Source organism: Chrysemys picta, chromosome 3 (assembly GCF_011386835.1).
Source record: "Chrysemys picta bellii isolate R12L10 chromosome 3, ASM1138683v2, whole genome shotgun sequence".
NCBI lineage: Eukaryota > Metazoa > Chordata > Testudines > Emydidae > Chrysemys > Chrysemys picta.
Window position 1 is genome coordinate 139,257,277 of NC_088793.1, and position 17,154 is coordinate 139,274,430.

Consider the following 17,154-nt stretch of genomic DNA (forward strand, 5'->3'; position numbering starts at 1 on the left):
GCTGCAACTCCATATTTTTCTTTGTTGGTAAGATGTATGACAAAGAATAAACATGGAGCACTGCCCATGACAAGAGATAAAACAAACCAATTACCATTAGGTGTGTATAGCAGACAGACAATTATTTGAAGGACAGTGATACTTCTAAAAACCTTTCAGTATTTAGTTAGCCCACTTTTTTCAGCAAAACACTGATATGTAACACCTGAAAGTTCTCCCTTGCTTAAATACAATTTTCAGGAGACTAAAGAAAAACTGATGTGTGGGCAGAACTATTACAATATATGCAGGAATAACATTTACCATAGAAATTTTTCAAGTGCCTGGACAACGTAAGTTGGAAGGGGAAATTGTTAGTGACGAAAAATAGGGTTACCATATTTAAAAAATAAAAAAAGAGGACACTCCACAGGGCCCTGGCCCCACCTCTTTCCCACCCCTGGCCCTGCCCCAACTCCGCCCCCTCCCCGGCCCAACTCCGCCCATTCCTCAAAGTCCCCACCCTAACTCCCCCTCCTCCCTCCCAGCCACGCGAAAAGGGCTGCCCAAGCGCTACCGGCTTCACGGTTTGCCGGGCAGCCCCCAGACCCTGCGCCCCTGGCCGGCACTTCCCCAGCGCAGCTGGAGCGTGGGAGGGGAAGCGCCCAGCCGGGAGTGCAGGGTCTGGAGGCTGCCCGGCAAACCGTGAAGCCGGTAGCGCTCGGGCTTCGGGCAGCCCTCATGCCTCCGGACCCCAGCCGCGGCCGGGCACTTCCCCTCCCGGGCTCCAGCTGCTCTGCTCCTCCCCTGACTCTTCGGCTCTGTTTAAGAGCCAAGCTGCCCGAGTGCTACTGGCTTCGGGCAGCCCCCATGCCTCCGGACCCTGCGCCACCGGAGCAGAGCAGCTGGAGCCCGGGAGGGGAAGTGCCCGGCCGGCGACTGGGATCCAGAGGCATGGGGGCTGCCTGAAGACGGAGTGCTCGGGCAACTCAGCTCTTAAACAGAGCCAAAGAGTCAGGGGAGGAGCAGAGCAGCCGCGGGAGGGGAAGTGCCCAGCCGGTATTTTTCCCCGGACATGTTCGGCTTTTTGGCAATTCCCTCCGGACGGGGGTTTGATTACCAAAAAGCCAGACATGTCTGGGAAAAAACGGACATATGGTAACCCTACAAAAAATCATTTGACAGAGAGGAACTGTTTCAATGTCTTAACTGTTAATGTTCTTTTAAAATAGGTATAGGGCTACAAATGTTTCCACTGCAGTGAGCTTTGTATTAACCCTTCACTACAACATTCTGGAATGAAAATGTTTTTTGTATGGATTTCCAGATATAGATAATTCCATAAATCTCTAATTATATTTAAAATTAAACCAATCTCATGTAGCAAACTTGTTTTGAATTTTCACTGGTATCAATTCACTCATAAAATAAGAATAAGAACAACTATATTATCTCACCCTATAAATTAAGAATGACTTTTTGGAACATTAATGACAGAAAGCTTAAATACACTTCTACCCCGATATAACGCAACCCGATAGAACATGAATTCAGATATAACGCAGTAAAGCAGTGCTCCGTGGGGGCGGGGTCGCAAGCTCCAGTGGATCAAAGCAAATTTGATATAATGCGGTTTCACCTATAACGCGGTAAGATTTTTTGGCTCCCGAGGACAGCATTATATTGGGGCAGAGGTGTACTACACAATTCATAATGCAATTCAATAATGGTCCACCATAATAATCATCATCATACTTCAATGATCATTATTTCAGTGATCTAACATTTGGGAGAAAGATGATATGAGAGAGAGAGAGAGCACACGCGAGCGCTCATATCGAAGGCTGCGAGTTTGTCATGGAGGTCACGGAAGTCATGGATTCCATGACTTTCCGTGTCTTCTGCAGCAGCCAGTGCGCCTGGCTCAGAGGCAGCTCAGGCAGCCCCTGCACCAGTCATACCAGCTGCTGCTGGAGCAGTCTTGGGCTACCACACCCCTCCCCCCAGCAGAATTTGGGTGTCTGAGGGGAGCAAGGGGGTGGGGCATGCTCTGGGCAGCACTTACCTGGGGGTCTCTCCCAGAAGTGGCGACATCCCCCTCACTCAGCTGCTAGGCAGAGGTGTGGCCAAGCAGCTCTGCGCACTGCCTCTGCCTGCAGGCAGCACTCCTGCAACTCCCACTGTCCGCGTTCCTGGCCAATGGGAGCTCCGAAACCAGCGCTCTGGGAGGAGGCAGTGTGCAGAGCTGCCTGGCCACATCTCTGCCTAGCAGCTGAGCGAGGGGGGATGTCTGCCCAGAGCACACCTCACCCTGTCCTGTGCCCCAATCCCATGCCCTCTCCCACACCTGAACTCTGCTGCTGCTTGGGGGGAGGCGCGGAGTCAGGTAGGGAGCCTGCCGGCGAACCCTCCTCCTCCCCAGCACCAGCGGGGGTCCCGGGCCACGTGCTGCCACCTATATCTCCCCCCACGCAGCACTCGGGCTGCCCTCCACCAGCACCCATGACACGCCCGGGCAGTGCCGCCCCAAGTTTTAGTCACAGGTATTTTTAGTAAAAGTTATAGACAGGTCACGAGCTCCGAATTTTTGTTTACTGCCCGTGACCTGTCCGTGACTTTTACTAAAAATACCCGTGACTAAAACGTAGGCTTACTCATACCATCTTTCTCCCAAGTGTTAGAGAAAGAGCCCCTCCTATGGTGGACACTCATGGAGAGCACCCTTTCAGCAGTTCCTCCTAGCTAAACCAGAAAAATCTGTGAAAGCACCTCTGGCTGAGCATAAATGTGGTAGTGATGTACTGGGAAGGAGGTGGTCTCTCATTCAGCCATGTTCTAAACTCAGTCAATAAACTGTGATCTGAGCATCTAAGTGTAGCTAAAAAAACACTGAACAGGATCACCATTAAACAGCAAACCTGTGTTACAAATGGTAGACACACTTTCTTAATCCAGGATTCTGTAATAATCTCTGACAATATTTCCAGTTGCTTCTCCAAGTTGACTAGCATTTCTTCACTTTTACCTTGGTTGACCATCAGCCTCATTCAACCCCCAATTTCATTCAGACACTGGGTCATTCATATACTACTCTATCAGCTGTATAAAATTAAATAGCAAAGCAGTCAATTATCAGCACACTGAAGACACTACATGCTTCAGCCTATATCTCCTTACTAATTTATTCTACTGTAAACACATTAGATTATAAATTCTTCTGGGCAAGAATCTTGTCCTGTTACGTATCTCGTAAATCACCCAGGGCCCTACCCTTTAAAATGTTCTAACATCCCCTCCCCCTCTCAAAAAAAATCTCTCTCTTCTTACAACAGCCTTTTATACAAGATAAAGTAGGGCACATATATCTGCCATTAGTGTACACAATGGGTTCTTTATGAGGTATGAAAAAGCCAGAACGTAACCTACTGGTAGTTTTGTTCATAATGACTACACATACAAGATAGATTTTCAAAAGTGCTTTTTGCACTGGAGATTTTGATATGGCTATTAATGGCTGCATTAAAAACTATTGTTTTATTGAATAAATACAAATCTCAAATGCATTCAGTCTAAACCAAGTACATCCCTGTTGTAATAGCTAGCCTTGCCTTTTATTGTTTTTGGACAAAATGCAGTAGAGAGTTTAAGAGAGTAGTCATGATAAATAAAAAGTAACATCTCTGCTTTATATTTTAAAATTTTTCTTACTAACTTACTAATTTTTTAAATACTGTCAGGAAGATCAAGAAAGATACTCACAAAGTGCTTCAGGCCCAGATTCTGAAAACACATATATGCTTAAACTTTACTACCATGAGTAATCCCTCTGCAGCTAAGAAGACTATTTGTGGTAATAAAATTAAGCACATGCATGTTTGGAAGCTCAGGGACTAGGAGAAGAAGCTATTCAGGTAACAGTTTCAACACCCCAAAAGAAGTGGCAGGAGTCCCTCGGGTGGCGGGGGTCCCCACTGCCGCCTGCAGCGCTGGCTGAAATCATGGAGGTCTTTGGAAGTCATGCATTTTGTGACTTCTGTTACCTCCGTGACTAAATCGCAGCCTTAACAATCACTATTCAGAAGCTACAACAAACAGCAGCACATTCATATTAACCATTTTCCTACATGAGGAATGCAAAAGATTAGATCAATTAAAACTGCTGGCAAGATCTAGAAATGGAGAGTCCAAAAAACTGAACAGTTGGCAAACTTAATTCTCAAAAGGAATATAAATCTAGTGTATTAAATCCAAATTTTGAACAGTTACACGTGGAAGGCTGATGCAATTACCTGCAACATCAGCTCACAGTCATCTCTTCCAACAAAAATCATCTCTCGTGGCAGCCTGTGGCGGGTGCCTCCACTGCTCACCAAAAACCAGGATGTTAAGCTCATTTTCTGCTTAGCTGCTAAGTCCTTGGCAAAGCTACGTCATCCTACAGCAAGACAGACAGAGAGAGGGAGAGAGAAATCCATTTTGTTATTTTTAGCTATAGCTCCTACTCAGCAAGTGCTGTGAGCAGCATATATAAGGAATCTGAAAAAAGCAGTTCTCAAGAGCATGTATATTTCCCAGTGGATTGAATCCAGATGTCATGGGAAGTGACACAGACTACTGGATTTACATAAAATCTGAGGGCTTTGGTTCATGTAACTAGACACATTCAATTGAATAGGAAGGCCTATTCAAAATAAATCAGTAGCTAGTTAAATAAGCAATGCCTGAGTCACGTTTTCAGAAAGCTTTTAACATCTAACTGCTTATTACAAAGGAAATTAATACATTAATGTCACATTTGCACCATCAACAAAAGACAAGATTAGATACATTCATTTCTCCCCTGAAAGAGAATGTAAGTAGTTTTTATGAATCCATCTGTCTGAATATCAAACAGTACAGTTCATTTCCCCAAAAAACAAATTATAAAGAGAATTAAAAATGGAAAGAAACTGTAGGAATATTTAACTGTGCCCTTTCCCAGTAATCTGAAATTAAACAGTCCCAACAAAAATGTATTAGTTATTTGCTCTTCATTTGAGAAATTTAAAAGCAGCCATTACTAGAACACATCTTTCAAATGCAAGTTTAATTTATAATGAATCCTCAAGACACTTTATAAAAAGATAATTATTAAAAAAACAAATCAAACAAAAAATATTAAAAGCTTTAATAGTCCTGAAGCATGGTTACTAAAATATTTATATAGTCACTTGATACATCAATGGACAGTCTAGGATATAGGGCATAAAAAGTTTCTTCAGATGAAGAAAAATACAGCCTTTAAATACCTTGAGAGTTTGAAAATTAATACACAATTTAATGGGGAGGAGGGCACCAATGTGAGCAGCTACTGGATAATAGACAAAGATTTAATTAGGAGCACCCACAAAAAAGCCTTCAGTAGTTGAGTCTTGGAAAAATTAAAGTATTTATCAAGCATTCCAAGTCTCTTGTTAAAAAAAAAAAATGTAGCAGCCAGATAATCTTCCAGAAATATTCTAGTTGATAGAATATCTAGTAAGATAGTCTAGTTGTGAAACCTGAGAATAAATCCACTGACAAAGATCTATGTCAATACAGCACCAACATTCCTTTCATTAGGAGAGGGTCTCAAGAGGAGTTGCCAACCTGAGAGCCCCAACTCAACAATCAAACAACTGGCATTTTTGGTTTGGTTCTAGATTTCATAAAATTATGTGAAATTGATATCTGTATCACAGTTCAAAGTGGCAAACTCAACCTGACAAATGGATGGAGTTTGCAGCAGATCATGGCATCATCTACTTAAGAAAAATGCAGTGTAGAATGTAAAGACGAAGAGTAACATGTAAATGTAGAATAATAATACGGTCCCAGCAATGATCCAGGAGGCAAACTACAACACGAAGTAGAGACAGGTTTCAAAGTAGCAGCCGTGTTAGTCTGTATCCGCAAAAAGAACAGGAGTACTTGTGGCACCTTAGAGACTAACAAATTTATTTCAGCATAAGCTTTGTAGCCCACGAAAGCTTATGCTGAAATAAATTTGTTAGTCTCTAAGGTGCCACAAGTACTCCTGTTCTTTTTAAGAAGTAGAGAGAGACTTTGATCTGAATTGAGGCATGGTAATCTCTGATGTTAATAGGAATGAAGCAAAGTCAAAGCTGTATCTGACAGCCCAACAACAGAGCATAAATGCGTTGAATACGCATACAAGTCAAATCGAACTAATTAGGAATTGGCTAAAATTTATACATAGCTTCCATTGCTGTAGATTTCTTTAGCAAATAAGCTAAAGATGTTTTAATACAGTGAGTGTCTATACCAAGGTATTCTTGTATTCAGAGATGCAGGTCACAGAATATAGAATTAGCTTTCCATAGGCTCTACCATATCAGATATTTTTAAAACGAGAATGTTTCCAACTAATGTTCTCCAAGTGAATGCAAATAGTATGGGTAAATTTACCCAAAGAACAGAAAATACGAATAAAATTGTTTCAGTGTGACAAAACATATCAAACATCTACAGAGAAGAAAATTTAATGAATAAAAACCTGTAGAAATCACATGTATTATGTTTTGGTTAGCGGTTCACTAAAATAACAGTTTATTTTTCTGAGAGAGAACTAAGTTAACCTGATTTTACTTTCTAGCTTTTAAATCTTACATTTTTGTTTTGTTCCGACTGCAAATGTACTGCATTCATAATCATAAACTATCTAGTTCAATGTATTTCTTACTGCTTTTACTCTGCTCCTTTTAATCTTCCATCTGCTTACTGCTATAAAATTTGGGGGTTTGTTTTGTTGCTCTAATTTGAATATCCAGCTCAAACTGGTACCCAATGAAGTTTTATTTAAAAAAGAAGTTTCAATCCAAATACCTTATTTGGCATATCTAGATTTTAACACCAATAAGAAAAGTAACAATTTTGATTTTTAGAATACAGACATTAACAATTAGGTCAGCAACAGCCATGTCACAAACAACCTAGCAAACTATAAATATTGACAGTGAACAGAATAAATTAAGGTAGCTGAAAAAGATCTTAAATATTTATCGTTCTGAGCTATCATAGCACTGCTTGGCAGCACATTTATAGTTAAGGGCCTGTCAGCATTACCATCAAACAATGCTAGCGTTGTTTCAAACAGCACTGGCTGAATTGTGACAAATCATCAATCCTGATGCATATTTTAATTTTAAAATATTCTTTAGAACAAACCAGTGTCTTTGATCAATGGGGCTATACAGACAAATCTAGCATTTCAAAACACATTGAAAATCTAGAAAGCAGCAGCAATAGGTTATGTTTTAATAACTTTAGAGCATTGATATGCCCTATATAGTTTTAATTTTATACTCAAATATTTTAAATTAAGCATATATATTTTTTGCATACAATTAAATTATGTACAGCAGGCATCATGAAAGCTATCAGTATTTTTGAGTCAGTTTTGTTCCTGTAATTTTACAACATTATATTAGGTAAATGCCTTGCCAGTAGTACACAGACTATGATTTTAAAAGATCACAGGCCAAGAAAATGGGGTGGGCATTCCATCTTTAAATCACCCCATTGTTTCAGATATTACAGTTCTTCTGGTTCTTTATCAGAGGTCACAGTAAGCCTACTGTACATTCATAATGAGTTGCAATATCTAGCCACTGTGGTCAGACTACAGGATAGAATGGTAATTGTAACTTTGGATTTCCTTGCTTTTGTAAATTTGTGTTAATTTCCAACTGGGGAACTAAAAAACAACTACATTATATAATAATGCAAAATTGAATACAGATATGAATTAATTTTACTGAAATTCTTACAGATACTAAAGTGAACATTTCAAGTCTATGAAGAATGCAAACTGCACATGGAATTTCAATTTTATTTGCATCTTACACTAAAGAAAACTCCACTTTGCTATAATAAAGCAAAATTGTTTTCAAGACCAGCAAACAAATTTTAAATAGTACATAAAATTCAATATATCCATTGATCTTGCATTATATTGCTTACTTTAAATAAGTTGGTGTACAATTCACAGTTGAAGACTTCCTGATGTTGGGAGGAAAATTTAATTCTGGGTAATTATAAAACTGTAATAAATGTCATCATAGCCAAGTTTTCAGACTTTTGTTGTAGTTATGAAATGTTTTCTCTGTCTGGAGAGGAAACAGTGTTTTGTAGTTCAAGAGCTATGAATTTTGGAAACTTATTCTGCAGTCTATAAGTATCAACAAATTTATTATACTCACAGTTGTGTCAAACAGATGATGTACCAGCTGGGAAAACTAGCTACATCATCTATATAATGTAATTAAATTCTAAGAACTGGAGCCCTGCATTCTGCAGCCAAGAGGTGGGTGTAACCCAATTCTGATATATCTACAGATGCCTTGCCAAGATGATGATTTTGATATGTTAAAATGACATCACTATAAGCAAAGCCTTAATTTTAATAATTAAGTATTAATCTCAGACAGTTGAGCAATTAGCCTACATTTTTATAGTTGCCCATGGCTAGCAATAACCAACTGATTTATGCAATCAGATAAGTAGTGAATGTAAGATTGGGGCTCTGGGGAGCGAACACACACACCATGTTTAGCTTTAAGCATGCAAGTAGTCCCACTCCATGATTGCTCGTGTGCTTGAAATTAGAACACATGACTAAATGTTTGCAGGATCAAGGCCTACAATTTCACTGGCCTTCTCATATAAGCTGAATATCAGTAATACAATTTTGTAAATATTTTTTTAAAAGAAACTTCTTAGAAAATATACAACCAGTTACCACCACTAATGCATATGATTTAGGTGGTGCTGGTAATGCTGTCTATCCAACATTTCCCTCCTTTTAGACCCCATTTACAGTTGCTTATGACTTTGTCAAACTGAAATTTTCCATGTCATATGTTTGCCTAAGGCTCATTTTATTTATTTATTTATTTATTTATTAAATTTCAGCAAAAGCTGTTCTGCCATTTCTGAAAGTGAGATTAGGGAAAAAACACATTGTATTGCTCATCTTAAAAAAAAAAAATCTCACAACTGTTATAGTGAGCTCTAGCACCACCATGCTTTGGAGCAGGGAACTAAAATTTGTCAGGGGATCATAGTGTTAGGGATTTGCCTTTTCCTATTCGTGTGAAAAACTGTCTAAACTTGGTCAAGTTATAAGCTTTTGAAAAATCTCAGCCTGCACATTCGCAGTAGATACTTGTTTGACAGATAAATTCTTCACCGATTCTTTGCACTGATCATGCTCAAATTTAGGGCTGCTCTGGTTGATCAAGGCTATTCCTGCAATTGCTGCTCCTGGTTGCTGTGAGATGCTATGGCGCCAAGCACAGGAACTGAGAACAGGGAAACTGTCACTCCTGTGAACAAAGTGCCCACACCGCTGCAATTCAGGCAGCTTGAAGGAGGAAGTTGCCTGACTCGAATGCAGAGGGAACAAGAACCAGGCTGGAAATGAGAATCTCTCGAGAAGGATGGTTGGAAACTGAAATCAAGGAACTTGGGGGAGTGGAGATTGGGACAAGGAGCTGGGGGCAAGGAAAAAAACGGAGCTGGGATGGGGACAGAGTGGAAGTAACAGAGGAAGAAAGGATCAGGTGGATCTCACCACTAGAACACACTCCCCTCAGAACCTGGATTTGAACCCAATTCCTGAGTCTCAATATTCCTTTGCTGTCAGCAAACGTCCGTGACAACCACTGGAAAAGCATGTCTCCTCTCCCTGTATTGCCTGGTCCACACAAAGGATAACAATCTACTACTGCTATCAGTTTCTCAGTTAGCTCAAGAAGCAGAAATCTGTGCTGGGCATATAAAGGTTCTAACCCTGCTGATGAGCCACATGGATGTCAATGTGACTCAACATGATGGATTCCCCCTCCCTCCCCACCTCCCCGGTTCGTTTTTCTTTAGAAAAATTTAGGACATTATACACACAAAGCTTAGTTAAAAGATTGCTAAGTTTTTGCATATTAAGTTTGCAAAGTCAAGCACTCAAAAGTCAGGAATTGCCAGAATATGGTTTGCCTGTGCAATTGTAATTCAGTCCCCTGGTGTGAATGTATCAGGATACAGACTTTAATTACATGATCACACAATATTTTTCCACAAGAATTCTGGCTCATTTAATAACAAAAAACGCTCAATGAATGTGCATCTTTTCAATATTTTGTTTTCTCCTCATTCAATGTGTAGCTCCATGCTTCAGTTACTGGCCAGTACTCAAACCCTACTCTGGATACAGAATTATTAACTTCCTTATAGACTTTTTTATGGAGCTCATAACTACAGTGTCTGAGTGCTTTACAAATATTAATGAATTTACCTTCACCTAGGATGTAGGAAATTCATGCCCTTCTCCAATGATAACTTACATATAAAAAGAGGAACAGCTTTCATAGGAGAGACTGAGAAAGACCCACCTAAGAATATCTTGTAGTTCAGTGGTTAGAGCACTCTCCTTCAATGTAAGTTCAAATCCCTTCTCCACATCAAAGGGGGAAAACAACCTATGTCTTCCACATCCCAAGTGTGTGCCCTAACCACTTAACTACAAGTCATAAGGATGGCACTACCTTCACCTCCTCCCCTTCCCATTTTTGGAAACTAGTCACCTGTTGCTTTTTTTAAAATGCCCAAAATCAAAATGAGAATTTTCAAGTCAGGCTGAACTAAACATTTTCTTTGACCCAACTCAAAATATTTCTGACTTTTATTTACTGAAAGTTTTGAAAAAAAAATTGTTTTTGTTTGACCTGAAATGAAACTTTTTTTATTTTTCGGAATTGCCAGCAAAACTAAAATCCATTATTCACCCAGCTTAGTCTCAAGCACTCAGCACTTCTGCAAATCAGACTCTATGATCTCAAATCAGGCACCTAGAAAATGAGAAACATACCATTCATTGCTACCTGGTTTAAGGGACTTGCTCAGCATCACACAGGAATTCTATTTATTTAGTGTTTGCATACTCGCTGAGCCAAGCAATAGTGTTCTTCGTGGCCAAGTGGAGCTCTTGGAGCCCACCGCTGAATTTGGTTAGTGGGCACTCCTTGACAAGATGTATCACTGTTTTATCTGCACTGCAGCTTGGATTGTCTCAAAGACCCCAATGGTGCTGGTTGGCTGCACAGTGGCCTTGCCCAGTATAGAATCAGTTAAAAAGGGTCCACTGATGACATGGCAGGTTGAAGCCGGGCAGGCATGCAGTAGGGTCTGTGACAAGGAACTGATTGATGGTTGATGTTAAGCACCAGTCTTCCCGCCACAGGGACTCAAGTGTCATGTCCTATCATGGCAGCCTTCACCACTGTGGTGTCATAATGAAAGATGTGTAGCTGGTGGACTAAACAGATTGTTGAACAAGGGCAAGCTTGGGTTGGCATGCACCTTCTCAAGCAGTTTGCTAGCTGCAATCTCCCTCCTGATTTAAGGGGAGCAACGTGGCTCAGAAATGGAAGCCATGAAAGATGCGTTGGTTGAAGAGTTCCTATGATGATGCACATTGTTTAGTTGAGTTGCATGTCAAAAAGTTTGGTGTGTGCCGAGCAACTCCATATTGGTGCACAGTACTCTGCTACTGAATAAGAGATGGTAAGTTTGGAGCATCCGCTCCCCAAAAAGAACCTGACAGTTTGCTAAGAAGGTTGTTGCATGTCTTGACCTTGGCTACTATCTTGCTCAGGTGGCTTTTGTATGTTTGGTCAAGGGTCATGCCTAAGTAAATTGGGTATACTTCAGCCTCCAACCATTTATTATGATGTTTAATTCCCTCTTAGCATTGACATGGTGGAGGTGGAATGTGTGGCAATGGATCAGCGTTCTTGTAGTGCCACGTGTCAGTATCCGGCACAGTCCAGGGAAGCTAATGATCCTCCTAGCACATCAAATTCCGCAAGCTCGTACTTGAAGAATCCCAGTATCGCCATCGGGATCACATTCCAACTCTTACAACTCAATTTTGAGGGTTTATCAACATCCAAGTGATATTTAATCAGGAACTCTATGACAGAGGCAGAGACAGAATCCAATTCTCCAGGGCAGCATTCAACTGACCTAAACATTACACTGGCCTTTCTGTTCCTGCAGTTTTCTGCCTCATTCACTCCATGTTTTTCAGCTTCTGCAACAAATGAGGCAGGTGTCCTACAGACAGCCTCCACAGCCCTGATTTATACCTAGAGCAGGTTCATCCTGTGCACTGAATAAGGAAGGGGTCCTGTGGAAAAAATAGTATGTGATCATGTAATTAAAGACTGTCACAATGCATATGCACTGTGGGGAGGGGAGTGGAATTAAAAATGTACACGCAACCTAAATTAATTAATTTCCTAACTTTGGAGTCCTTGACTTTTCAAATTTAACATTTTTTTAACATAGTTTTTGTGTGTGTACTATACTGTAAACATTTGAATGGGAAAAATTGTTCCTGAAGAGAAAATGAAGTAGACTAGGTGCACCAAGAAAAGAGAGAGAGAGATGGATTAATATCTCTATTAGATAGAACACTCCTGACCATTTCTGATGTTAAAAAAACAACAATTCATGAATTTTCTTTTTCTGGCCACCTCCCTTCTTCCCCCAGATAATTTGTTTTTAAAGCTGCAGCAGAAAAGTTAATTATGATAATGTTTCCAGTGTTTTAAATTTAAAATGTATTTTACAGTGTTGCTGTTTTGGAAGTATCCTGTATGTGCTTTCTTGAAACCAAAGTACCTTTGATCCCTCTTAGCCATAACAAGAGAATGTTAATGTTTCAGTTGGAGGGAAATTTCAATTTACTACATTGCTGCTAAAAATATTCTATTTTGTTTGAATGAAATACTTAAGGGTTTTCTTTCTGATGCCTCTATGACGTTACAGTCCCATTAGATCATTTGATCACTGTTTTCAACAGACAGGAAATAGGAAATAGTTATAAAACTAGCTTATATTTAAGTCGAACAAAAACATTGGTTACGTACATACACAGATTTTTAAACAAATTTTACCATATGCATATTACAAAAGGTAAAATGTATTCTACATATAACAGGAACATTTATATATAACTTCAAAAATCAACGAAAACAGATTACTTTTCCTTACCTAAGCCTATGTCTTACAAGGAGACTCACTAATAGCCTCTCACAGAGCCATAAGTCATCTAAGAGGCATCACTTGGTATACCTTCACACTCCTTGTGGAATTTGCAATGCTCCCTTTTAAGTCTTTCAGGTTATTTCACAATGAGAGACATAATTTGAGACTACAACCTCACTCAGATGATTCAGGAGCACCCGTTATCTCGTATTCACTCTTTAAAACACACAGAGTCAGAAAACCAAACATTTATTTGGGCTTCCAGTTCCCTACCTAGTTTGGGAGCACTCAGTCTTGATATAAACAGTTCACAAAACGTGCATCCATGTTTGTAGATGGAACAGAACATGCATCTACATTTGGACAGGCACAATAAACCATTCTTCAGGTTCTATGGTAACTGACTGGAGTGATCTTACGTCACATACTGGCTATGAGGAAAAGTCTACAAAAGTTTTAGAGTAGGAGTTTTTCATCTGACAGTGCTGAGGAGCTAGCAGGAGATGAAAATGCCTTAGAAAAGCAAGTGACATTTTGGGCTAATGATTATGCACCCTAAAATAATGCACCTTGAGACAACAGTGCTCGGAGGGGAAATGCAGAACCTTTCACCTTGGCCCTTACGCACCAAGCAACTGAGGGCAGATCTACCCAAACACTGCAGCAGTGCCACTGTAGAGTTTCAATGAAGATGCTACCTACACTGACAGGAAGGCTTCTCCCATCAGCGTAGATATTCCACTTCCATGAGAGGTGGTAGCTATGTCGACGGGAGAAGCCCACCCATCAATACAGCACTGCCTACGCAAAGGGTAGGTCAGTATAACTATGTTGCTCCGGGTATTGATTTTTCACACCAAAGAGTGATGTAGTTATACCAACATAAGTTTATAGTGTAGACCTGGCCTAAGAGTGCCCATAAAGGGTGATGAAGGACCCAAAATAATGGGGTGTAAAGTCTATTGCATTATAAAGCAAATAAGTTATGTTTGGAAAAAGCAAAACTCCTTTGTAGCATAGCACAAAAGAAAAAGTTACCCAGATGGAAAAAGTAATTAGAAGTTTTATACCAGACCAATTATTTGTCTTTATTCATAAACAGGACAACTCCTGCTGTTTGTTTTATCCTGTAGATTTTGTGTCTTGCAGATTTTACAATTTCTCATTTGCACCTGACTCAGTATGCAAATAGCCATACAGCGTGAGACATGCAATACCCAATGCACAAATGGCCAGACAGGAAGATAGGTGTCAGTTACCTTCTGCCTGAAAGGAAAATCTCTTAAATATGTCAACATCTGGTGACCTGCCTTAACTCTAAGACCTTTCCATACATAACTCCTTAAATACTATCCAAACTAAGATTTCACAATGATTATGACAACCAGTAGGCTACTGGCTCTCGGTAGAGACCTCACATGCCACCCTTGATGAACTATTATGCAGCTATCTGATGCAGGGGATCCCGATAAAACTCTATGCACACCCTGTGCCTTCTGCCAGTTGGCACCAAGGGGTCCCGGGGTCACAGGGGCTGAGATAAACCAAAGACTATTCAGATTTCCCCAGCTCTTGGCTGTGACAGGGATGGATACCCTAAGTTTACTTACATTCTAAACTGGAACAACATGGTTTAATTGAGAAGTGAATAATGCATACTTAACTTTTTTCCCTCACTTTCAGGGCTGTTGTCAGTCAGTCTTTCCCTTGTACCCCCTTGCACCTGTGGATCTAATTCTACTCTATTAAGCCAGTGTAAATCTAATGTAATTCCAGAAACTTTAATGGAGTTTACTTTGGTGTAACTGAGAGAAAAATTATTGCATCATATATTTTTATGAGAGCATCTTCCTGTTCAGGAATTTGCATGCCACTGCAATACTAGTTGAAGTCTATTTGGCTGAATGCTCCTGTCAGTTGAGTGTTCACTAATTTGCATGACAAAACAAACTCCCCTTTTAACCTGTAATCACAGCTAACTGAGTGATTTCTTGGAGTGCAAAGACACACATGGATTTTGAGTGAACAATAATCAAGTAGACAGGAGAATACCTCATTAATTAAATCTAGGCTCTAAAATGCATATTATGATTTTATTTTATATGTAACCCATTTATTTCCAATACTTCTGCCTGGCACTACTTGAATCTCTATGCTTTATTAAACAAATTAATACCTGATTTCACTACAAACAAATCTAAGTTCTGTGTGTTAAGCTGAGCGGTGATCTGAGATGGAATTGATAAACTGGGGTGTACTGTTGCTTTGACAGTAGTACATCTGTGAATACTGTGAATGTCCAGCAGACCAGGGACTGGACACTCCAGGGAGATGCTTGGAATCCTCAGATGTGCCTATTGCTAACCTGCAGAGTGACAGTGGGTCCTGAGAAGCCTAGAACAGAGTGCTTGTTTTGCCAGTGAGGTTGAGGAGCTGATGCACAGCAGGCACAGACAAGGCTTCCTCATGCTAAGGGCATGATAGCAAGGTGCTTCTCAACCCTGGGAACTCTGAGAAGCATTACCGGCCCCTAACTACACAAAAGTGTCAGGAATCCAAAGAATAAATGGAACAAACTCTTTGGTTTAATAGGCTACTTCTGAGAACATGTGCCCTGCTGCAATCTCACAGCTCAGTGAGGTTGAAAACTCTCCAGATTTAGCCAGGGCTCCACAAAGGAGATCAAGCATGACTAGTCCTTCCTTTTAGTTCTACCAAAACATACTTCTTTCTTACCTGCACAATGTTTTTCTATCCATCTATCTCATTCAAAAACATAATATGGTTATTTTGAATTTAAGAAGGAAACCACACAGAATCAGAACTCTTTTTACTTACGATCCAGACCCACAAAAGAAAAAGGCAAAATGTCAACTTTTCTTCCTTTGAGTATAGGGCAGAGCCTGTGTTTTTAGTCTGTTAAGGACTGGAAACTGCTGAAAAAAACAGTTTATTTGTAGGATCCAAAAAATCCAGTATTAACAAAAAGCAGCTTTTCTCCTTACCCCTAGAAAACAAAGAAATGTTGAAATGCAGTTTTACTCACTGAGGTAATTTTTCATAGAAGTGAGAATCAGGACAAGTAAATAGCCAGTTATTTTCTTATATAATTTTGGGGTCCCCAGCTGAGGCCCTTCTTTTTGCCAGTGGAACCCTGCAGTAGACCTGTAGATCATCTCCAGGAACAAGGCCAGGTAGGATAGCAAAAGTTGCAGCAGCCCTACGAAAAGACGGAAGGAGAAAGAGGAGCAACTGACTCCCTGGGAGCTCTCTCAGACCAGGGAGATTCACTCATCCAAGAATGAATAGAGGGCACAGGAAAGAACAGGACACAGAGCCACATCTTCTTCCCTCCTTCCAGTGATGGATCCCTGGACTGCCTAGAGTGAGAAGTTTGGCCAATCTACAGGTAGCATGAGGAGAAGCCTGTTCAGTGCTCAGGGACAGGTTATCAGACTCCCCCGTATCACTTTCCCCTTTCAACTTTTTGGCAGGGAATACTTCCCCCTATATTCCTATTACAGTGCTAACAAGAGTGCCTTTCTCAACCCTTCCAGCTGTCGTTCCATTCTCTGGTGGGTGTTTCTCCTGGAGCACAGTGGGTGCAGAAAATTCAAATGGAGAGAGGCTCAGGTGCTCTTTTTCAGCTCCCTCTGTCATCCTTTTACTTTTGGCTGAAGTTCAGGGGGTGGAAGGCATTTCTCCCCAGACCTCCCCCAAAACAACATTTGCGTGTGGGGAAAGGGATGGAGAAGGAATAAGGAAATGCTCCCAACAGGTGTTCCTTCCCCCCCCTCCCCTGATTTTCTTAGGGTCTCTGCAGCCTCTATAGCTCCAGCTGGCCTCACCCCCTTGCTGAAGATGTACAAGTCTACCTAGAAAAGATTTCAGTCTGTAAACAGGAAGAAAAAAAAAAAAAGACTATCTGTGACATAAGTGAAAAAGCATCGACTTGAAAATTTTACCTATTAATGATAATAAAACACTTGTACTATTAATGTAATTATCTACAATCAGAGTCCCTTTATGTGGACTGCTGTTGTATTCAGAAGTACTGAGGTAGTGAATGTGCTGTTCAATGTTTTTGTA

The 17,154-nt window shown here is 40.4% G+C and overlaps 1 protein-coding gene across 16 annotated transcripts in view; it reads right to left on the reverse strand.

Annotated features, from left to right (window-relative positions):
• CEP170 (centrosomal protein 170) overlaps positions 1-17,154 on the reverse strand; it is a 198,655-nt gene that overhangs the window by 155,946 nt on the left and 25,555 nt on the right. For 15 of the 16 annotated variants that reach the window (XM_065589142.1, XM_005300526.5, XM_065589131.1 and 12 more), the window contains exon 2: positions 4,269-4,414. The exons of the other annotated variant lie outside the window; for it this stretch is intronic. In XM_065589142.1, the coding sequence (XP_065445214.1) occupies positions 4,269-4,373 (105 nt within the window). In that variant the 5' untranslated portion in view covers positions 4,374-4,414. The remainder of the gene's footprint in view (positions 1-4,268; positions 4,415-17,154) is intronic. 16 annotated transcript variants of the gene reach the window in all.